General features: G+C 50.5%; 1 protein-coding gene across 9 annotated transcripts in view; it reads right to left on the bottom strand.

The window, feature by feature from the left end:
* IL16 (interleukin 16) overlaps positions 1 to 23,601 on the bottom strand; it is a 103,518-nt gene that overhangs the window by 8,733 nt on the left and 71,184 nt on the right. For 7 of the 9 annotated variants that reach the window (XM_060293765.1, XM_060293764.1, XM_060293767.2 and 4 more), the window contains 8 exons: positions 20,262 to 20,335; positions 18,826 to 19,042; positions 15,802 to 15,919; positions 13,500 to 13,632; positions 9,396 to 9,483; positions 8,219 to 8,679; positions 4,598 to 4,748; positions 959 to 2,057 (listed from right to left, as the gene is read on the bottom strand). In XM_060293765.1, the coding sequence (XP_060149748.1) occupies positions 959 to 2,057; positions 4,598 to 4,748; positions 8,219 to 8,679; positions 9,396 to 9,483; positions 13,500 to 13,632; positions 15,802 to 15,919; positions 18,826 to 19,042; positions 20,262 to 20,335 (2,341 nt within the window). Of the gene's footprint in view, positions 1 to 958; positions 2,058 to 4,597; positions 4,749 to 8,218; positions 8,680 to 9,395; positions 9,484 to 13,499; positions 13,633 to 15,801; positions 15,920 to 18,825; positions 19,043 to 20,261; positions 20,336 to 23,601 lie in introns of those variants that run through there. The other 2 variants (XM_060293768.1, XM_060293772.2) reach the window with 2 other exon arrangements.

The following is a 23,601-nucleotide window of genomic DNA, read 5'->3' as shown; positions in this document are numbered from 1 at the left end:
GTCTGGCTCTTCAGCCCCTGATCCGGGGGTGTCTTGGTGCAGGGGTCCCCAACCCCCGGGCCGCACAGCAGGAGGTGAGCGGCGGGCGAGCGAGCGAAGCTCCATCTGCCGCCCCCCTCGCTCCCTATTGCTCCCATTACAGCCTGAACCTCCCCCTCCCCCCGGGTCCGTGGAAAAATTTTCTGCACAGAACTGGTCCCTGGTGCCAAAATGGTTGGGGACGCTGTTTTGGAGGATCTCTCCTGTTCCCTCACAGTAGGTGGCACCTGATAGAACATCTGCGTCAGTGAGTCTCAAACATTTCTCAGCAATATAAGAACAATACGTAATACTGATCAATGCACGGTTGTTCTGATTCAAGAGGGAAGACTAAACCCCAGCCCTGCAGCAGGAGCTCTGGGGCACTGCTGGGAGCCCCCCGCGCCCCCGGTTCTGTGGAGCAGGTCTTGCCCAGCTCCTGATTTCAACTGAAGAGGAAACCGAGGGGGAGTGTGGAAGGAACCAGCTCACGGTCAGGGCGTCAGTGTGGGAGATGGGACTGGGGCTCAGGTGTCCAAACTCCCAGGCCAGGAGGCTGAACCCTGTGCAGAGTACAGGTGGATTTCTTTGGAGAGAGGGAGGTGGCAAGAACCCCCAAGGGATCATCTCCTGGCCTCGTTCGGGTCTTCCTGAGCAATGGCCGGATATGTCCAAGGTGCACTAGTTCCAATATGCACGTGTAATTCAGCAGGGGGCCAGTTCTGTCCCCCACCTCCCACCCCTCCCAAGGCCGGGTGTTGTGAAAACTCCTTAATACAGAAGGCAGAGGTGTGACACACACGCACGCACGCGCGCACGCGCGCGTGTTTCAAAGAACAGGTGGAACAATCCTTTAGCAAACCTGGGTGATGTTTTACAAGACAGAGGATTATAAGAGGAATAAAGGCAAGAAAGTTCAACACTGGGCAGAGACACTCACTTGAGCGAGAAGCCCGTGTCTGAGGCAGGAGATTCAGCAGAGCTAATTGCAGCAGGATCTTCACTGGACGCCATGGGGGGCGACGCCCCTTCCTTGGGGCTGCAGGAGGTCTGGCCACAGGAGACGGAAGACGGAAGGCACAGCAGGGACTTCATGACAGCCGATGACACCTGGCTGCTGATGGAGTAGAGTTTACTGGTCTTTTCATCCAGTGGCTTCATCTCGCAGGACTGGGTCCTGCTCAGGGGGAAGCTCCGTGCCCGCTGGCTTGGTATCTTGACCCCTGGGCCTCGAGATCCCTCCATCTGCGTCGCCAGCAGCCTTGAGAGAGGGTCGGGGTCCGAGGAGAGGGTTTTCTGACCGGGCTGCTGTCCGGGGGGAGGGGACTCCGGCACACCGGGGTCGCTGGCCTCCAGGGCCGCGAGGGAGGCCCGGGGCAGCTGTTCTGGCTCTGGCCACTGCTGCTCCACGGCGGGGGGAGCCCCTCGCCCTGAGACACCAGGAGCCCGAGAACCCCGTCCTCCCTCTTGCTCCCCAGGAGGTTTTGCTTCCGCCCCGGAGGAGCTGGAGGGCTGGAGGCTTAGTCTCTGGGCTCCTTTGTCAGGCCGGTGAGAAGAGCCAAAGGTTTCAAAGGAGCTGATCCTTTGCTTGATGGAAGAGGAGGCCCGTAGGGGTGGCCCTGGGCGCTCCCTGGAGGTGGGTGTCGGCTGGCTGGCGGAGACTGCCTCTGGGGGCTGCCTTTGGGCACGATTCCTCAAATCTTTCAAGCTTTGGCGAAACCAGGTGGGCTTGGGGGCCACTGGAGGACCCTTCTTCACCGTGCTGCCATCTGCCGACTTGTAAACTGTGGGACCGCCACTGGTGGTGTCCAGTTTGGGCACAGTCCCATCTGGGTGGCCCTGAATCCCATCTTCCTCACCCAGCGTGACGACGGGCTGCAGTGGCGCGTGGCTATGATTCTCACTCATGACGGGGCTAAAGAGATTTTTGATGCAGTCAGAAATTCTAACCCAAGGGTCTTCGGCGGTGATATCAAGGGTATAGTCCATCCGAGCCTGCCGCTTAAGCAGTGGGTGTTTTATCGGAGACGTTGGCGTCACTGGGGAGCAGAAAGGCCAAAGCTGTGCGTTACACCTGATCGTGGGTTTTCTTCCTAAGTTCTAGTTTCAACGATGAATAGCAAGGATGCTAGAGGAGACGACAAGCAGAAGTGGTGGATCCCTTGTCGGGTGAGCTGCTACCCCACGTGCCATTACCTGGCTGAGGGTGAACAGGCAGGGACACAGAACCAGAGGACCAGAGCTGTGAGTCATCTCCACAGCATCCCAGCATTTTAGAGCTACAAGGGTTCGCATAGAATACCTAGTCTGATCTCTGACATTGTATGACTGAGGAACCCAACAGTCATGAGGGTAAGGGGTCATCTACTGGCAGAGCCAGGGTGAGAACCCCTGTCTCCTGATTCCCCACTTTCGTATTCTTTCCAATAAATAGCCTCTTAGATAACTCATTAGAACTTTACAGGTCAAAGCGGTCCTCTTACCTTTTAAACTTTTAAGCCAAGGGTCACACATGGGCAGCCGTATTTGGTTTGGACCGCCATGTCATTAAAAAGCAAAAGTGGGCGTGCACGCCTTCCGACGGGGCACACCCCAGCTCTGCGCAGTCACAGCCCTCACCCTCACCAGGTCGGCATTTCCCACATTAAAGCATCCAGCTGGTGCCTGAAGTCATGTGAGTTTGCTGCTCTCCCTACTCAAAGAATTACCCAGCTTGCTCGGCAAGGGAGCATTCCCCCTACCTAAAGAGCTGATGAGAGGATTCCAGGTAGAAAGAAGCTCTGTGACAACGATTCCCAAACTTGGCTGGTACATTGGAATCTGGAGGACCTCAAGAATGCTGACGTCCAGCCCTGGGTGCTGATGTAATACACCGGGGATGCAGCCTGGGCATTGGTGTCGGAGCAGCCCCACAGGTCATTCCAACCTGCTCTCTCAGGCACGCCTAGTCAAGTTCAGCCCCTCACCACTGGTGGTCTTTCTTGGAAGCCAGTCTTGCACAAGCCAGAAGAGGGGAGTCTGCCTGGACTCTTTCCCAGGAACAGACGGAGGCCGGCCCCCAAGTCCTGCACAGCCAAGAAGCCAAGTAGATGCGTGGCCCTCGGGTCACCCCAGGTCTGATCTCGCCCTGGTCAGGAGTATGCTGCTCTGGTCCCATGCTCTGGGGGATGCTGGTATCAGAATGCAACCCAGTTTAAGGAGGGCTGACTCCTCCTGCCCCTGGTCTCAACGCCAGCCCTCAAGGTATGCAAACCATGGAGAGCACTAAGCCTTGAAGATGCCCAGGAGACCTTCTGCAACATCCCACAGGCCAGGGTGGTCAGTACTGACGCCGGGGGCTGTACCACGTGAGCCCAGCCCCCTCAGCCTGCTTCTGCATTTACATATCGCTCTGCTGCAGGGCCTGTCGTAAGACTCAGTAGTCAGACGTTCTACAGGAGAGCCCTCTGCAAACTGGGGCGAGGAGCTCTTGCCAGTAGAACACCAAGGTATTCCCTGGCAAGTTCCTCAGTTGGGGGGACTCAGGGGAGGGACGGGGAGAGGAGCCTCCAGTGGTAGGGCCGCTGCTCTGGGTGAGACGTGCTAGCTATTTCCATTCATAATGTCCCTTAACCTCTGAGAGCCTTCCGTGTGCTTTTCACGTAGTGTTTCTCAAACAGGTCCAGTAATAAATATGTAGGTTTGTAACCGACACAGTTATTACCTTGCCACTGCTGGGAGCTCCTTGATGGCAGGAACTGGTCTTTCTTCTTTCTCTCATTCATTCTCACATCTTCTCTCTCTCTCTCTCTCCCCGTCTCGGTCTCTGTCTCTACCTCTATCTCTATCTCTTCCCCTCCCTCCTTCCTAAGAAGCCGGCGCTCAGTACACGCTGGCTGAACTGAATCACATGTTGGGCTGCTGTGTGATTTCCCACTTGCTGATGAGTGAATTGAGGCTCAGAAAAGTAAAGAAAGCTGCCCAGAGTCACACTCGTGAAGGACAGAGCCAGGCTTCCTACCCTGGTCTCCCTGACCCCAGGTCCGATGCTCTTTCTAACAAAGCTCTGCATATTCAGCTCATGTCCCAGCACTGCCAGGGGCACCATGTGGGCACACCCCTTCCATCCACGCCCCCCTCCCCCAGCAGGAGGCGGTGACCACCAGCAACATGCTGTTGATTCCTCCCTCTCTGACCCCGCGTTCCCGGACTTGGAAGTGCTGAACGCAGCTTACTAGAACGCTGTCACCCTAGAGGGAGCAGCTGCTCACTGTGGTTGGGTGGGCGTGTCCTGGACCTTTTCCCGAGGGCCCCTTTCTCCAGCTGACTGTCTGGATTGGCCCGACTTCCCCCTGCATCCCCCGCCCCCATCACAGCATCACAGATCCAGCCAGGAGGTTCCCACCCTGGACGGCAACCGCGCGGTCCTGCAGTCCCACCGCCTCGGGGGACTCCTGACCGTTCATCGGCCCGAGTCCGAGTCCAGCTGTCGAGTTGTGCAGAACCCTCCAACGCCCTGGGCAAACTCACCGTCCTTCCCTTAGCACCGGACCTTGATCCGGAAGTTCCTTCCTCCTGGCAGATCTAATTGAAAACCTACCTGGGCTGCCTCCTCTCCTCCCCGGCCGGCCCTCTGAGGAGGACCTCGTCTGCGGGCCGACTGCAGGTCCTGGGCTGCAGGCAGTGGCGTGAGGGCTTCTCCCTGCTGCGCCTTCCTGCACAGGCAGCGGTGGCAGTACTTCGCTGGCTTCCTGTGGTGTAAACAGGAAGCAAGACCGTGTCAAAACGGTAGCCTCCAGCTGTGAGAAGGCAAGGCGCACTTTGATTGGGACTGGAGAGGTGACGTTCAGATGCTTTAATGAGAAGTGCAGCGGCCCTGTCAGTCAAGGGCCTTTCCTCCACTGTGGTACCTGCCTGGCTGACCCAGGGAGCCAGCACCTCCTGGAGGCCCAGAGCATCCCTCTGCTTCCCACGAGCCGGTATCCAGAACAAGGGCTCATCCTACTGACATATGTGGAGATCCTGGGCTCTCTGTGACAGGGAAAAGAGGCTTGGGAGTGGGGACGGGGGACTGTCACTGCTTCACTTACCACTGCATTCTGCAAAACTACCCCCCGTCCCAGGAGGGAAGAGAACCAGGCAAAGAACTACCCTCTAGTCTTCACTAAGTTAAGGTTAGAACACTTGGAGGAAAACGTGGCTGTCGCTTTCTACACTGTGATTCATTATTCAGTTATTTAGAAAGCGTGCTGCAAGGGATGACAGATACTCAGGACCCGTGCCATCACTTCCCTTTGCAGCCCCCAGAGTGATATTACCATTCTAGGGCAGCATCGTTTTCCCCACTGAGCCTTCACAAACCAGCCTAGGGATGAAAGCACCAAGTAACCATCCGATGCTCGACTAGAGTTTGGGTTTTCATACAGCATGAAAGAGATGCTGTCAGGACCCAGAGGAAGCAGCCAGCAGCAGTTCTGTCCCAGAGAGGTGCTGAGGGCTTCCCAAGGGAAGTGCTTTTTGTCTGGTTCTTGAGCAAAGGGTAAGAATTTTCTAGGCAGAGAAGCTGAGGGAGAGTATTCCAGAGACACAGACATACACAGTAGAAGGAATAAGTAAAGTACCAACTCAGAAAGAAAAAAAAAAGGCAGACATCATCAAAACGATGCTGCCTAAACTTTTCTGCAAGGGAAATACTCTGCCATGCTGCCGTGGATGGCATCTGTGTTCTGCTCATTCCAGGGTCAGGTGGAAGGACAGGCTGGCTATTACAAGGCTGCAGGCTTCCTCCCAAAAAGAAGGAAGGAAGGAGGAACAAATGCACCATTTGGGACTAAAAAAGACATCGAAAATGTCTGTGGCCTGAGATTTAATACCTACTTCGTCAATAAACATTCTTTAGGAATGAAAATTCTACAGAAGTTAGAAATACGTTCCCAAAGCAGTGTCCCAGCCCAAGGTCCCTAGTGTAGAACTGAGTCTAGGGGGGGCATCTTGGAAACACTGAGAGACTAACGAACTCAAAGGAATCGTTGCGTTTCTTGAACTAGTCCTTCGTAAAAGCAAGCCTTGGCCATGGCCTTAGAAGCTTAAAATATTAGACTGACGGTATCTAAGACACTCATCAGCAGGAAAAAATGATATGTGGCTGAAATTTAATTTCACCCCGTTGGAACTCTGAAAGATGAGGTGACACTTGTCTATATCCATGATTGGTTGACACTTTCATAGGCCGATGCTCTGGGTACCAACCACAGTCGTCAAAGTAACTTTGCATCTTGGAACGGACACAGATGTGTTTTGTCTTTCATCAGCACACCTGATGTTGCACCCTCTATATGGAAGTTGTTTTTTTTTTAATTAGCTCCTGAAATAAATTTGATTTTACTTGAATTTTGCTCTAAATAGTGTTTCCTGGCACAGTGCTTGGTGAAAGAGGGAGAGAGAAGGGAAAGAAGGAAAGAAGACAGAGACGTGGACTTAGGGGAGAAAGTGATTTTTAACCACAAGTGATAGTTCAAGCTGATTTTCTAGAAGGGAGAGGATTGGTCTTCTGTTGAAGGGAATACGCTGAAGGTGATTTTGGTAGTGAAAGTTAAGTCCCCTTGAGTTACAGTAGATGAAAAAGATTTGGAGGTTGTAATAAAAACTTGAGAAGGGTCTTGGGACCCTGGAGAGAAAAGACTAGGGGAGGGGAAGGTGGGGGGACAGAGAGAGAGAAATAGAGACAGAAAACGGACAAGGAGGAGGTGGAGGGAGGGAGAGAAGGATGGAGAGATGTTATACACTGGGGCCAAGGAGAGAAACACCCAGTGAGAAATCCCCAGGCATGGCGGTGGAGATTTTTAAGAATGACGTGCAGCAAACAGCCCCCTGTTTTTGCTGTGCTATAATTCTTTCTCTGTACCCCCAACGCCCAGGAAAATAATGTGGTGTCGGTTGTGCTTTTGTAAAAGGCCGTAGAAGGCTCTGTGGGCCACGTGGGACACAGCAGAAGGTGGGAGGGTGCAGGCAGGAGTGACGGATGCGGAAGAGGCATCACAGCGTGGCAAAGACAAGGGACTTTTGCTTGCAGCAGATCTCCCTCTTCTGCAGAAGAAGAAGGAGGAGGTTTGAAGCAGAAACCCTGATTCCTCCTCCAGCAGCCTCACTTGGGGAGACTCCCCTGCCCCATATCTGGTCCAACCCGGCCAGGTGGCCCAAGGGCATCGCTGGGGCAGACCTGCTCTGGCAAATCCGCTCCTTTTCTGGTTCTCCAGGGACGAAGTAAAAGCCTGGCTTCTCAGCCTCTCTGTTCCTAATTTGCCCTCCTGGACTTATAGGTCTCAGGCTCGAAGGAAAATGAAATGTTTGCTTAGAAAGGAGGGGCAGGGGAACAGATCCACGTCGGCAACTCCATCATGAATTGCTAACCAGCCACATCCTGCCGGCCTGCAAAACCGTGCTTCCTCTTCAGTAACCTGGTTTCCTCTCCCTTCTTCACTCTCACCCCTCCTACTCCATAGCTTCCTCTCTGGGGTTTCTTATTCCTGCTGAAATTTACCAACCCTCCTTTACAGATAGTTAGAGGGGATTCCCAGTTCCACCTGCCCAGAGAAGGCAGCTGTCGGGGAAGACGTGAAAGACAGCACAGCCTAGTGATAAAGTGACCCACTGGCAATGTGACCTTGAGCAAGTCCCTCAGTTTCCTCTTTGCATGAAGGGCACCCTCATCCCCAGGTGGTTGTCAGGCTTCACTGAGACAAAGCACAGCGCCTGGGCATAAAAACGGCCCAAGATGTAGAAGCTGCCTGGCCGTCAGCCTGCCTTCCCGGAGGGGAGTGGGATGGGAGGACATGAGGTCTTTAGGGGTGCGATGGAAGAGCCAATGCAGCAATGAACACCATTATGCCTGACAGTCTGTTAGGCATCCGCTTGGTCGGTTCCATTTAATCCTCATGCTAGCCCGTGGAGGGAGCCTCTAAACTTGGCCCCAATTAACAGATAAGGAAACTGAGGCTTAGAGAGCTGTGAAAACAACCCTGAATTCCAGGGTGTAATGGATGGGAACACAGAAGCCAATCGACAAGACTGGGGCTTCAGTTGAGATGTGCCGGGCTTCAAACCTCTCTTTCCGCAGTCGGCCCTAAGCTTGAGCCCAGCCTCTTCTCTCTGATGGAGGAGAATCCTCCTTTGCCCGTGGCTAACGCTCTGTGAACGCTCAACCCATCGGGCATACTCTTACCTGGCCACAGGTGGGCAAGGTGTGTCCAGAAGGGCACCGGGAGCCCCCTCTCTCTTCCAGACTCTTCTGAGGGTCACTGTCACTTTTAAAGTATTTTCTGGGTGGAGGCTTGGGCTTGGAGGACGTAGGCTTTCTCACCAAGATCTCGAAGGATTTCTTCAGTTTCAGTGGCGGGTGGCCGCCCGGGCTCTCCTGGGGCGGCCCGGACGATGCCCCAGGAGGCAGCCCCGGCTCCGGCCCCAGGGGCAGGCTGGGGCTGCGCGTGCTGACTTCCAAGTCGGAGGGCGGCTGCTCTCCGCCACTGCTGGGGCTGCCCCCGGGGGACCCCGACATGTAGCTGCTGTCACTGCTGGAGCGGATCATGACCTTCGGAGCCCTGCGATGCGGGGGAGCTGAGTTCTTCTCCCGGTCCTTCTCCAAGGTCGGCCGCCCGTGCCAGCTGCTCTCCAGCCTTTTGACACCTGCATTGGAAGCACAAGGGAACCTCCACCCCTGGCCTTGCTCCCAAGGTGAGCCACGGGGGGCACGCCGCCTGCCCAGGCTGTCCGATTCTCCTCCGAGGTCACTTTGGTTTGGAGCTCGGCAGTCTTGGGTCCGGTGCCCAGCACCAGTGACTTTAGGTTGGGAAAATCATTCAAACGCTCTGAGTCTCCACGTGATGGAGACTGAGATGCACCCCCTCCATGGCCTTTCAAGGAAGGGCTTGATGTCCTAGCTGTGCCGAGTGCTGAGAGCAGATGGCCTGTGGCTGTCAGCCCCTCCAGGGACCGCCTTGGCTACAGAGAGCTACCTCGCCCGAAGGGCAGCCGTCTCCCAAGCCTGATGGAGACGGGGCTAGAAAGGCCCAGCCATTTCTGCCAACAGGACAACTCCGAGGGGCCATTTGAGCTCCAGGGGCTGGCGGAAGCTGTCTGGCGTCATCTCAGCTCAGCTCGTCCCTCCGCCCAGCCCTGTGACTCCCCTCCCTTCCACAGGTGTGGAGCCCAGGATGCTTCTGAATAAACATCCTGCAGCCCAAACCCCATGTCAGAGCCGGCTTCCGGGGGAACCCAGGCCCCCACACTCCATGTCCTCATCTGTAAGATGGAGATCCATTGGAGAGGGTGAGTTAATGGCTAAACTCAAAGCTTTCTCAGAAGACAAAGATACTGCACATGCAAGTTCACTGTTTCCTTACCTTCCAGACTCCACTGGTGCCTCTCCTTTCCAAACTTGACATTCTCCACAGCCTGGGCCACAGCTTCTTTGAGTTGCTGTTCAGAGACCTAGAAAATATCCATCACCTCCTCAAGCAAACAGTGGAAACTCTTGCATCAGGATCTGAGTCCTGTACCGGCTCCCAAGCTGAGTCCCTGGAGTCTAGTTTCTTTCCTTCACACCCACTCTACAAAGAGCCGACAAATTCCATTTCCAAAAACACCTGGGCATCAATGGTTCCCTAGTATCTTCTAGGTAAAGTCCGAACTCTGTCAGTAATAGGGTTGCCAAGACGGCCCCTCTCAACTCTCCAACCTTCTCCCCACTACTCGCTGCAAAACTAGGCAAAGTTACCATTTCAGAGTTTACCTCTGGGAGCTATTCCATTCTTAAGGCTGTCAGGACATCATCATCGTCATCGTTACCAACAACGAAGATGTCATAACCATCACCCTAATCATCTTATTGTCACAGGTAATTAATCACCTTAGAGTAATAGTTAAAAGTCTGAGTCCTGGAGCCAAACAGACTTGTGTTCAAGTCCCAGCGCCCCCATTTTCTAACTGCACACACTTGCACAGGGTACTTAACCTTCTAAACCTCAATTTTGTTTTCTGTAAAATGATGACAACAATAGAACCTACTTCACAGTAAGAACAGAGGGTTTTAAGAAATACGTTGTTTGACACCAAAAGCACAGGCAACAAAAGAAAAAAATAGATAAATTGGACAATGTCAAAATGAAAATATTCTGTGTATCAATCAACAAAGGGCACAATCAATAGAGTGAAAAGGCAACTCAGGAAATGGGAGAAGACATTTGCAAATCATACTCCTGCAACTCAAAAACAAAAACAAACAATCCAAGTAAAACACGGGCAAAGGATTTGAGCAGCCATTTTCCAAAGGAGATATACAAATGGCCAACAAGCACGTGAAAAGATGCTCAACATCACTAATCATTAAGGTAATGCAAATCCAAACCACCATGAGATGGCTCAACATCACTAATCATTAAGGTAATGCAAATCCAAGCCACCATGAGATGTCCCTTCACACCCATGAGGATGGCTACTATCAGAAAAATAGAAAATGAAAAGTGTTGACTAGGATACGGAGAAATTGAAACACTTTTACACGGCTGGTGAGAGTGTAAAGTGGTGCAGCCCCGATGGAAAACAGGATGGCAGTTCCTCAAAAACATTAAAACTAGAATCACCGTATGATCCAGCAATTCTACTTCTGGGTATATACCCAGAAAGGATGCAAAGCAGGGACTCAGATATTTGTACACCTATGTTCATAGCAGCATTATTCACAATAGCCAAAAGGTGGAAGCAACCCAAGTGCCCATCAACAAATGAATGGATATACAAAATATGGTCTATACATACAACGGAATCTTATTCAGCCTTAAAAAGGAAGGGAATGGTGACACATGCCACAACACGGATGAGCCTACAGGACATTATGCTACGTGAAATATGCCAGTCACAAAAGGACGAAACCGTATGACGTCACTTGTATGAAGTACGCAGAGTAGTAAAATCATGGAGACATAAAGTAAAATGGTCATCTCCAGGGGCGGGGAGGTGGGGGCATGAGAGTTGTTTAAGGGGTAGAGAGTGTCGGTTTGGCAAGACGGAGAGTCCTTGGAGATGGCTGGTGGTCATGGCTGCAAAACAATGTGAACGTCCTTCGTGCCACGCTTCATTTTGAACTCCACGCTTCAAAATGGCTAAGATGGGGGACTTCCCTGGCAGTCCAGTGGTTAAAACTCCGCGCTTCACCTGCAGGGGGCGCGGGTTCAATCTCTGGTTGGGGAATGGAGACCCCACAGGCCGCGCGCTGCGGCCAAAAAAAAAAAAAAAAGGCTAAGATGGTAAACTTCATGTTAGATAATTTTAGCCCCCCCCCCGCAAAAAAATAATACTAAATAAATCATTAAAAGTGCTGGGCACAATTCCTGCCAAATGGTAGACTGTCAGTAGAAGAGATTTACCCTCAACAGCAGTCCTGTAAGGTGAAGACCACACCCCCATTTCAGAGTTGAGGAACCAGAGCCTCTAAGAGGTTAGATGGATGTCCAAGGTCACTCAAAGTAAATAGCGAAGCTGGGCATAAGCGAGGCATCCTGCTGCCTGCGTGTGTCCCCTGCCTGCAGTGCCTTAGCCTTTCTGCTCTCCAAGCTCTGCCTGCCCTTCACGACCTGGCTCCCTCGGCTGAGCAGCTGGGCCCCTGACCCCCTCACGCCCAGGGTCCTCACCTCCTGTGGACTCTCTGTGTGGATGCCTCACCCCTCCAGCCAGAATGCAAGCCCCTCAAGTGCAGGGGCCACAGCCTCGCCCCCCTACCCTGCGTCCTCCTCCGCTGCCCTCTCGCCATGGTCCTCCAGGGCAGGAAGAGGCACGGATCACCGAATCGAGACCCCTTTCCTTTCTCTTCTCTCCTACTGCCCAGAGGTTTAGACGAGTTACTTGTTTACCGTAAGTGAGAGGTTCGCTTTCCTCCAGTGCGCTTATTGTCCGTGCTTAATAACTGAGCAGGGCTGGGTTTGAATCCCACCCCACAGGCACGTGTGGCTCTTCCCCATCATTCCGTTCTCTGTCCTATCTCTGCTGGGGGTTTGGGAGCCCACTAGTTACGAACACAGGCTATGGTGGATCTAAATCGTCATTTCTCCACTTCGTAGCTCCACCACTGGGCAAGCTCCTTTGCCTTTCTAAGCCTCAGTTTCCTCATCGAGGAATTGGAGGGGAAAATCAGACCGACTTCAGAGGGATGTATAGCCACTAAATGCAACTGTATATGTCAAGTCTTTGGCAAACCCAGCTGGTACACACTAAGGATGAAATAAATAGTGATGGTGGTTATCACCAGGGTCCCCAAAGTCATCTCACCCACGCCCATGGCTGCACTTCTCAAGTCTTCCTTCCACCTGGATCTCACTTACCAGTCACTGTCAGTCCTAAATCTAATTGCCTATGGGCATCTCTAACTAAACCTCCCCCAGGCACCTCCATCTCTCTGTATCCCACACTGAGATGTTGCTCTTCCCTTCCAAGCCCACCTCCCTTCTCTGATTCTCTACTCCGGTGGTGGTGTTGCCATCGCTCCGTCTTCTAATCTAAAAATACTCCAGTCCTCCTAGGCTCCCCCGTCTCTTGCCCCAGAGCTAATCAGCCAACAGATCTTGTTGATTCTTCCCAGGTTGCCTCTTGTTGCCCCTTCTTCTCTGTTCTCTTCCCACATCTGCTGTTTAGTTCACGCCCTCACCATCCGTTTCCTTCCTCTGAAAAACTCCGAGTTCCACCTACTCCATCCTGTCCTCTGCCGTGCAATCAAAGGGTAAAAAAAAACCCTGAACACGTTACATATAGAGCTAGAGACCTCCCCTAGCTCCTCATTACTCACGGAATAAAATGCAAACACCTTAGCGCCCTGTGGAAAGCCCTTTGCCACGTAACCCCAGTGCCTTGCCAGACTCCATTCTCGACGCTCTCCTCCAGTCCCTACATCCCAGGCCTGAGAACCTAGCCCCCTCTCCTTCCACGACAGGTCCCTTCATGACTCTGCAGCCTAACTCTGTGTTCCCACTGCCTGGAATGACCTTCCACAAATTCTTTGCCTGGAGAAAACTAACTTCTGATATTTCTTGCTTTCTCTCACCTTCCCGTCTGTATCCCTGTATTCTCATAGTACTTACCACTCTGTATCCCAATGATTTCTCTCTCAGTCTCTCTAGCCAGAACGTAAGCTTCTGGAGGGCAGGCATGCGTGCTACGAGCCCACTTCTTCCTGTGTGCTCAGCGCCCGGGTCCAGACAATCACATAGTGAGGACCCACTGGATGCATGCATGAGTGAATCTCTTCTATCTACTGGCAGGAACCCTGGGTCTATATTTTCCTGCCCTAGAGCTTGTAACCCAGCTGCAAGAGCTTCCCTGAGCTAACGCCAATCGCCTCTGCGTCTAGGAGTTTGTCAGAGGACCTCTCTGCAGACGCTTGTTACGACAGACACTTGGTTCATTTGAGTCCTGAGAGAGTGGGTCTGGGAAGAAGAGGATGCCCAGCAGGGTGTCACCTGTGGGTCCGGATGTCGGCTAACCATGATGGGGACTGGACCCGGGTTACAGTGACTCAGGACGGCGTAGACTTCGTTGAGCGTCATGCAGTGCACGGGGGAGTCGTTGATTTCCACAAGTTCATCGCCACACCTGCAGAGGCATCAACAGGAAGCCATCAGCAAACTCATCAGCAGGACGTGTGCTTCCCCGAGGTCCCAGTCCTGCCTGGGCTGTGTGATGAGACCTCAAATTCACAGCAATAAGGAGACCTCCTTCGCCTCCCGACTGAAACTCAGTACAGGGCCGACCAAAGCGACATATCGCACACGCCCTTCATGCATGACCACAAAGTGGGAGACAATGCATACCGAGTGTGGGGCAACATTCACGGAAGTTTGTGACTTTTTTCTGCCCTTTCCATTTAACTTAAGCTCGATCAAGATGGAGGGCGTCGTTTAACCAATGTAATGGATTAACCAATTAATCACAATGGAACTGCTCACATCTCTCTTGGGGCGTCAATGTTCCCATATGCAGAATGGTTAACAGGAAGAGCAGATGGGACGTGCTAAAAGGTAAAGAAGAAATAGCTGGATGGGGGGGCAGCCAAGGTTCTTGCAAAAAGAAATAAAGAGGGAAGGCAGTGGAGTTCATTCTTGTAAGGCGGGAAATGGGGGAAAAAATGAGGTAGAAAAAATAAGGTTGCATCGATACACAGAGGATTTTGTACAATCCAATCCTCTTGCTTCATACGTGGGGAAAATGAGGCAGAGAGAGTGACATTATTTCCTCAAGAAGACGTCACTTAGGGATTAAAAGACTTTTTCTGCAAAGTGCCAGATAGTAAATATTTTAGGCTTTGCAGGCCGTGCTGTCTCTGTGGCAACGCTGCAACTCTGATGTCACAGCCTAAAAATAGCAGCCTTAGACAATATGTAAGTGAAGGAGCATGGCTTTGTTTCAATAAAACTTTATTTAACAAAAACAACAGATGGTGGGCCCCCATTTGCCCTCCTCTGCCCTAGCTGGTTATTAGCAGGGCCAGGATTGGAACTCAGGTCCCCTGTGGCTGATTTCACACTTCCTCCTGCTGCGGTTGGCTGCCCCTTCCTTCTACATTTCTGTCTCTGAGTTAGTTCCCTTTCTCCTTCTTGCTAAGAAAGTACACATTTTCACTGAGGTAACTGAAGACCACACAGCACCTGATGCCAAGGAAAGTGGAAGCTTCCAAAATAGTCCCTACCCAGCTGCAGGTCCAGGAGGGAAGACTCTGTCTAAAGATATTAGGACTAAGGCCATCACTCTGACTGAGCCACTCGGTCCCAGGTAACAGCACAGCAGCTCAGCAAATCAGCTGTCACCCTCGTGCCCATGACAGCAGCAGGCCCACCTCTAATTCAGAAGCTCCATCAAGATACCACCCTAAGCAGGGCGCGCATATATGGGCTTGGCCAAAAAGTTCGTTCGGGTTTTTCCATAACGTCTTATGGGAAAACCCCACCGAACTTTTTAGCCAGCCCCAATACTACAATGATAGGAAAACATTTTAATATACGGCAAAACTCCCCTGATTCAGCAAAACCTAAGCCCAGTAGAGAAGATATACATGAAGATATACGATCTGGGATACACATAAATATATAGCATGTATCTTCTTACGCTATAGGAGAGAAGCTATACCGCGCATGAGTGTTGGACTGAGTATACAGTACTGTACCAAGGTAAACTGGAATAAAATGTAATGACCAAACTCAGATCCCTTTTTGAAAATAAAATTTAGATTTTTACTTCTCTTAGAAGTTATTCGGAAAAAGATACACGTGGAATGCCCGAAAATATTCTGTTTATGCTACAAGAAATGCAGTTAATACTACTGATTTGCTGAGTAAGCTTCTTTTTCCATACAGACTGACTCCACAGGTAAACCTCCTTGAAGCTCCTCTTTATGTCACTCTACAGTCTGTATTATTTACATCTGAATTAAAGTATGTTTAACTTCATGTTTTCTGTCTTGGACTGATATTCTCTGAGACAATGCCTCTTACACTGCAACGTGCATACAAATTCCCGGGGATCTAGTTAAGATGCAGGTCCTGATTCAGTGGGTTGGGAAGGGCCCTGGGATTCTGCATTTCTAAGGAACTCCCAAGTGATTTCAATGCTGCTGGTCCAGGGACCACACTTTGAGGACAAAGGCTCTGAGCTATCCCTGGATCATTCTAAATATCTCATCTCCCAGTCAGTCTCCTGATGCGCTAAGGAATTCCTTCCCTCCTTTGTAAATCAGGGGTCTCTTCAAAAACAGAAATCAGGACATACCGGAGTCGTCCGTCCAGATGCGCCACGGATCCCGGAGAAAGCGTGTGAATGAAAATGCCAGAGATACACTGGAAATAGGGGACGCTGCACAGGCCGATTCCCAGCCCCACGCCGGCCTCTGGAAGGCAGAACAGGATGGGGGTGGGGCACTGGTGACTGAGCTTTCCCAGGGATGCACTAGTCTATTAGGTGCCAAACCTGTCCTGGGTTAGTTGGTGTCTCCTGTTCATTAATGCATTCATTCCACCCATGCTTATGGAACATCACTGTGAGTAGGCACTGCTCTAGGGTCAGCAACTAGTGACCAAGGCAGATGAGGATGCTAAGGTCAAGTAAGGAAAGGGAAGGAAAGAAGGAAGGAAGGGAGAGAGAGCAGGAGGGAGGGAGGGAGGAAGGAACAAAAGGAAAAGGGAGGGAGAAAGGGAAGGACGGAGGGAGGGAGGGAAAGAAGGAAGGAGGAAGGAAGTTGTCAGGGGGGTGATAAGTGTTAGGCAGAGAATTAATAGGGAATGCACTAGAACACAAGAGGATGACCTCTTCAGGGCTCAGAGAGGGCAACATTTAGGCTAAAATACGAATGACAAGAAGGAACCAGGGATGGGGGCAGATCATTCCCAAAAGAGGTAACAGCTAATGCAAAGGCCCAAGGTGAAAGGAAGCGGGCCATGCTGCAGGACCAAAAAGGAGGCCAGTGTGGCCGGAACGTAGCCCATCACGGGGAGAGTGGTATGAGAGGATTCAGGACAGGGAGGCAAGGGCCAGCTTAAGTGGAACCTTGTCAACAAGGATGTGTCAGTGAAAGGACGCTATTCTCCACTGAGAAGAAATGCCATAGGAAAGTTACGAGCAGGAAGTGACATGGGCTAAGTTCTATTTTCCCCAATATGACCGGCTGCTGGGAAAAGAAAGAGCTATGAAGGGTCAAGCAAGAATGGGAACAAGGAGATCAGTTAGGAGGCTACTCTTCACCCAGCAGTGGTGACTTGGACTTTACCGCTAGTGAAATGGGAGAGAGATGGTTATACACAGAACGCATCTTGAAGACAGACTTGCTGATGGATTCAATATGGGGACTTCATAAATTAAAATGAAGATAACTCGTAGAGATTTTTTTAGCTTGAAGAACTCTGAGACTTTTTGGCTTGAATAACTGGGTGGGTGATGATTCGGTTTACCAAAACAGGACGCCTATGGGGGACCGGAATCATGAGGATGGCGACCCGGTGTGCAGTTTTGCCCCAGTCACTCCTGAGATGCCTATGAAGTAGCCAAGGAGGCATGGGGAGTAGATAGTTGGGTAGATGAATCTGGAGCCCAGCAGAGAAGGCTGGGTGGAAGTTTGAAAGTATCAACGTGGAGGTGGTGGTGTTAGGACCATGGGGCTGGATGGGTCCCCCAGGGTGTGTGGGAGAGGAGGGCCGGGGGCTGGCCAGCATCAAAAGGACTGGAGAATGAGGGGTAGCCGGTAAGAAGGACCAGATGGAGTGGCCAGGGAGTAGGAGAAAGACCTTCTTGTGGTTTGCTCCTGGCACCTGTGGTTTACAAAGCATGGTTGTGGGTATTTTCACCTCTGATGCTGGTCCTCCCAACGTCCCAGGAGGGTTGCCATGGGCAACTGTTAGCAACCCTGTTTGATGGATGAAGAATTTTGGCTGTGATATGGCCCACAAACAAAGGTCAGAGCCCTTTGCCGAGATCAGGTTTCCTGACCAGAGTGAGAGTTCTTAAGCCCTGCAGGCATCAGAATTGCCTGGGGTACTTATATAAAAGTTATAGATCCCTGGGCCTCTCTTCTAATACTGTGGAAGGGAAATCTCTGGGGGTAGAGATTAAGAAGCTGTGTCATATACATATGGCAATCCAACAAAAACCCTGCCTATGGTATTTCTGATGCCAGTGATCAGAGGAAACACCACCCCAAGGCCAGGGACCACGGAGCCCACCAGGGGAGGGAAGAGAGCCGTGTCTTCCCCATGTCCTGCGCCTGCTCAGTGAACTCACACCGCGAGTCCTGGACACAGCTGCTGGCGTGTGCCAGCACGTACTGACCTGTGCCTAGTATTCATGCCAGGCTTGGGGGCTCAGGGATGTCTGAGTCCTCAGGCTGCCTGCCGTCTACCCTCTTCATTCCTCATTCTTCTTCTACAACAGATCTCAAAGCCACCCACCCGTCTTCACCTACCGTTCTCATCCTCTCTGATCCAACGGCTGCAACCGGTTCCCAAGCCTCCATTTTTGTCACATTATAGGCCATTCTCTACAGAGATGCCTAGGAGATGTTTCTTTTAAAGCATAAGCTGATTATGCCTGTGCTTAGAAATCCCTCAAGGACTCCCAATTGCAATTAGAAGAGAATCTAGCAGAAAAGCCCCACAGGGTCTCTCTCTTTGCCTCCGCCAGGTGCTCCAACACCACTTCTCAGGCTACCCACCTCACTGCAGCCACACTGGCTTTCCCTCTGTCCCTACAAGCTGAGCTGGTCCCTTTGCGGGAGCTGCCTCCTCTTCATTCTCCAGGTCTCAGCCTAGCTGTAATCTGGCAGGGGGGGCCCTGCAGTTAGCATCCACCCTTGGCGGGGGTGTGTGTGTGAAGGGACTAGATGCTGATCCCCAAATGTCTGAGCTTGAGAGGATCTCAATTTTCTGGCACAAGTGAGAAAATAAGAGTCCCAGAGAGGGCAAGTGACCTGCCCAAGGTCTCTTAGCAGATTAGCTGGGGAGCTACAACTCCTGGTCGTGTGTGTGTGTGTGTGTGTGTGTGTGTGTGTGTGATTTGTGTTTGCTTCCTTCTGTTTTATTTTGTCCACTGCACTGGGACATGTTGACTGAATTCGGATGGTGTGTCCCAGGCTTCTGTTAACAAACAGAGCCCTAGACCTTGGGGCTAAACAACAGCCATAAAATCTGCCAAAGGACAATGTCCGGGCCTGTTTCCAGCCAAAGAAAGTCTGGGAGATAGCTCAGTGGAGGGGGGCCCAGGCAGAGGGCGGAGGAGGACAGCGGGGCCCCCAGGACGCCAGCCTACCTTTCTTCAGGGACACCTCCACCAGGATCCTGTAGTTGGGCTTGGCGCTGCTGGCGGGCGCTTCAGGGCTTTCCAGGATGAAGGAGTTGCAGTCCTTGGTGACACAGGTGCTGGAGCTCAGGGAGCGGCACAGTGGGGGGGACAGGCGGCTGCTCAGGGAGTGGGGGGCCGTCAGGCGGGTCCTCACCGTGAGGGCGAGGAGCCCCTTTTTGGCTTGCTGGAAGGAAAGAGAGAGGGCCACGGCTTCCAGCAGCAGCTCGGGCCAAGGGCAAGAGCCCGGGTCTTTGTGGGGAACAATAGTAGAATGTTTTTTAAAGAAATGTGGCCACATGCGGGGGTGTGTGTGTGTGTGTGTGAGATACAGCAATGTGTGTATACATATACATGACATATATTAGTATGTCTGGATACGGATATGACATCTTATATACGAAGTATATACATATATATGCCAAAGAGATGGAGTCTTGAAGTGAACTAACTAGATGGAGACTCAAAAAATATCTTTCAGTGACTGTCTTCGAAACTTTAAAGATTGTAATATAAATACATAGAACGTTACACCCTGAGAAAACCATAATTCAAAAGGACATGTGTACCCCAGTGTTCAATGCAGCACTATTTAGAATAGCCAGGACATGGAAACAACCTAAATGTCCAACGACAGAGGAATGGATAATGATGTGGTACATATATACAGTGGAATATTACTCAGCCATGAAAAGGAACAAAACTGGGTCATTTGTAGAGATGTGGATGGACCTAGAGTCTGTCATACAGAGTGAAGTAAGTCAGAAAGAGAAAAACAAATTTCGTACATTAACACATATATGTGGAAGCTAGAAAAATGATACCGACGAACCTATCTGTAGGGCAGGAATAGAGATGCAGACATAGAGAACGGACACGCGGACACGAGGGGGGAAGGGGAGGGGGAGATGAATTAGGAGATTAGGATTGACATATATACACTACCATGTGTAAAACAGATAGCTAGTGGGAACCTGCTATACAGCACAGGGAGCTCAGCTTGGTGCTCTGTGATGACCTAGATGGGTGGGATGGGGGGGAGGTGGGAGGGAGGTCCAAGAGGGAGGGGATAGATGTATACGTATAGCTGATTCACTTCATTGTACAGCAGAAACCAACACAACATGGTGAAGCAATTATACTCCAATAAAATAAAATAAAACAAAACCATTCTATAAACCTCAAATAGTTGATGCAGCCCCCGACAACAGTCCTGATTACACTATTATTTTCAGAGTAAGGCCTTTTTTGAACAATGTGCCCAGATGAGTGTCAGCAAGGTGTCCCACGTAAAGGAGCCCACATTTGGAATTTGTAGGTTTGAAGGAAGGAGGGTGATGCCGGGAGCTTGATTCCTTTGTCTGAAGGCCCCAGAGTTTGGCCATATATTGATAATAAACGGTCACCTTGAACTTCTGCAAAGCATCCTGATGTGTGAGTCCAGCCATCGATTCCCCGTTGAGTTCCAGAATTTCATCACCTGTTGGGAGAGGGAGAAATTGTAGCCGAGAAGAGTTTTGCCCAATCAGGAGGCGTTATCCCTTAAACTCTAGTGCCCCCACCCCCCGTCCAGGTTTCTGTGAGATGTACAAAGCATCACAGAGAACACCTCCTCATTCAGGGCTCTCCCCCTGGGGGGTGGGCAAGGCAGCAGTGCCGGGCCTTCTCTGGTACTGCTTACTTTCCAGGGTGAGATCCAGGGTCCTTAGCCAGGCACACAAGGCCTGGCCCAATCGGCTCCCTGCCCACCTCTGGGTTTCACCTCTTTCTCTCCTGCCTCTCAGCCCCTCATGCCATTCGCTCCCCTGGACCATTTCCTGATGCCGCACACCTGCCTTTCCCACAGTGGTCTGTGCAGTCCCATGCTTGCTTCCGTGCCATCGTCTGAACTAAAACGTACATCTCCTACCTTCTTCACCTACCACTTCTTAACCTCTTGGTCTCTGCTGAATTTGCACTCTCGTGGCACCCAGAACCTACCACTCTCACAGCCCTTGCCACCCCGGTGGTCATCGATGAACTGTGAAAGTCTCTCCCTGGGGAAGGGGCTTTGTTACATCAGATGCTGTCATCCCCAGGGCCAATTCTGGGTGAGGCCTCCACAGTGCCCAGTAAATGTGGGTTGGATGTGATGTTTCCAGAATGCAGTGTAGGTCCCAAGTTACAGAAGAGGAAAGTGAGCTCAGAGAAGTCCAAAGTTCATATGGTAAAAAGTTAGGACTTAGAGCTTTTTCCTCCTATACCTAAGAGAAGAATTTTTTCTATATCCAGAGATCCATTTTTATGGGGATGGAAAACCACTTTCTCCCATTCATTCCATCTATTCAATACATAAACAAAGAGCACTGTCTCTGTATTCAACACTGTGCTGGGAAATTCAGATGCAAACATTATTTTTTACACGGGTTTCTGGCCTGCGTGCTATTGGGTGAATCTGCTGTCAGTTAATTATGGTCCCACGGTAGAGAATCCATCATTTTTCTCTGGTTGTTTTTAATATATATATACTTTTTGTCTTTGATAGTCTGAAGCTTCACTAGGATGTATTAGGGTGCTACCTCATACTGAAGTTTGCATAATTCTGGAAAATTCCGGATAATTCTGGAAAATTCTTAACCACGATCTCATCGCCTATCGCTTTCCCTCTTTCACTCTATTCTTTCTTTCTAGAATTCCCATTAGATTATTTTGGACCATCTCAACCTATTCTGCATGTTTCTCTAGGGCTTCTCTTTTGCTTCTCTATTGTTCTATGTGGCCTACTGGATAATTTCCAGATCACAAATTCTCCTTACAGCTGCATTTATCTACTGTTTAACCCATCCGTTGAGGTTTTTCTTTTTTCTTTCAATGACTTTGCTTTTTTTTAATTTCTAAAAGTTATTTTTTTCACATCCATCTATTTTTTCATTGTGTTCTGTTGTTTCCTTATTGTTTTTCTATTCCTTCTCTTATCTTTTTAAAGATCTTATATGTTGAGAAATGATCACCACAATAAGTCTAGTTAATATTAGTCACCACACCTGGTTACAAGTTTTTTTTCCTTGTGATGAGAACTTTCAAGAGCTACTCTTTTAACAGACTTGTGGTTGCCCAAGTGGATTGGGAACTTTGGATTAGCCGATGCAAACTAGTATATATAGGATGGATAAACAGCAAGGTCCTCCTGTATAGCACAGGGAACTATATTCAATATCCTGTGATAAACAAGAATGGAAAAGAATATGAAAAAGAATATATATGTGTAGAACTGAGTCACTTTTCTGTACAGCAGAAATTAGCACAACACTGTAAATCAACTACACTTCAACAAAATTTAAAAAAAAGAAAAGCTCTACTCTCTTAGCAACTTTCAAACATACAATACAGTATTACTAACTAGAGTCACCCAAGATTTATTTATTTTATAACTGGACATTTATACCTTTTGATCGCCTTCGCCCAATTCACCCTCCCCCCCCAATTCTGGCAACCACCCATCTGTTCTCTATAGCTATGAGTTAGGTCTTTTGTTTTGTTAGATTCCATATATAAGTGTGATTGTATGGTGTTTGTCTTTCTCTTCTGACTTATTTCACTCAGTATAATGCCTTCAAGGTCCATCCATGTTGTCCCAAATGGCAGGATTTCATTCCTTTTTCTGGCTGAACAATTGTAATCTTTATTTTCAACTCTTTTTTTTTTGTGGTACGCAGGCCTCTCACTGCTGTGGCCTCTCCCGTTGCGGAGCACAGGCTCCGGACGCGCAGGCTCAGCGGCCATGGCTCACAGGCCCAGCCGCTCCGCGGCATGTGGGATCCTCCCGGACCGGGGCACGAACCCGCGTCCCCTGCATCGGCAGGCGGACTCTCAACCACTGCACCACCAGGGAAGCCCTCAACTCATTTTTAAGGGGAGCTTGTTTTTCTGTGGAATTCCCACACCCCTCACGTGGCTACTTTTATTTTTTTCCTTTATTTCCAGCAGGCACCCCGGGGTCTCAGGACTGGTTCAGGCCCAGTAGTAACGTTAGCTCCTCAGCTTGGGGGTCCTGAGCTGCAAGGGCTGACGGCTGGGGTTGCACACTCACCCTGACACGGGTTTGCCTCTTCATTTTCTCGAGTGAGATGTCTTTTCCCCACCCAAGGGCCAAGGACAAAATTACGTTTCCTTGTTGCTTCCCTGGGCTTGCTGGCCTTTCATGAGGGCAGCTCTTTAGTATGAAGGCTTTCTACAGGTTCTCAGAGGTTCCCAGGGCCCAAGACCACCTCTCCTGCCCCTGTGTGGGCATCGAATCCCAGCCCCTGGGCCTTAGACACAGTAAGCAGCTCCCTGTGCTATCACGTCATCAACTCCTGGGAATGTCACGCTTAGATTTAAAGTGGTTTCTTTGTTTCTTAGAAGCTGGGTGTTTCCATTTCTTTCTTTAGAGTTCCGATGTGCTGTTTTAGCCAACTTGTGTCTATGACAATAAAGGGGTGGGAAGCATATTCAGACCAGCTTCATCTGTTATGTTGCTAAAACTAGACAAGAAAAATAAAAGGCTCGGCCCTTGTCCTTATGAGATTCCAAGTTGAGGTGTGACAACTGACAAATTAAAAATAATCAAAATATAACTAAGTACTTGCTGAAGGCAGGATCTACAAAGAACACACTTCAGAAACGTCCATTCTTTATGACACAAGAGGCTGAACTTGTCTTCAGGTTATTAGAATGTCCATCCCAAGGGGGCCACATACTCTGGGCCCTCCAGAGAGTCCTTAGCCT

This window comes from Globicephala melas, chromosome 2 (assembly GCF_963455315.2).
Source record: "Globicephala melas chromosome 2, mGloMel1.2, whole genome shotgun sequence".
In the NCBI taxonomy this organism is placed as follows: Eukaryota; Metazoa; Chordata; class Mammalia; order Artiodactyla; family Delphinidae; genus Globicephala; species Globicephala melas.
Note: the sequence above shows the minus strand (reverse complement) of the source record. Positions and strands in the feature narration are given on the sequence as shown.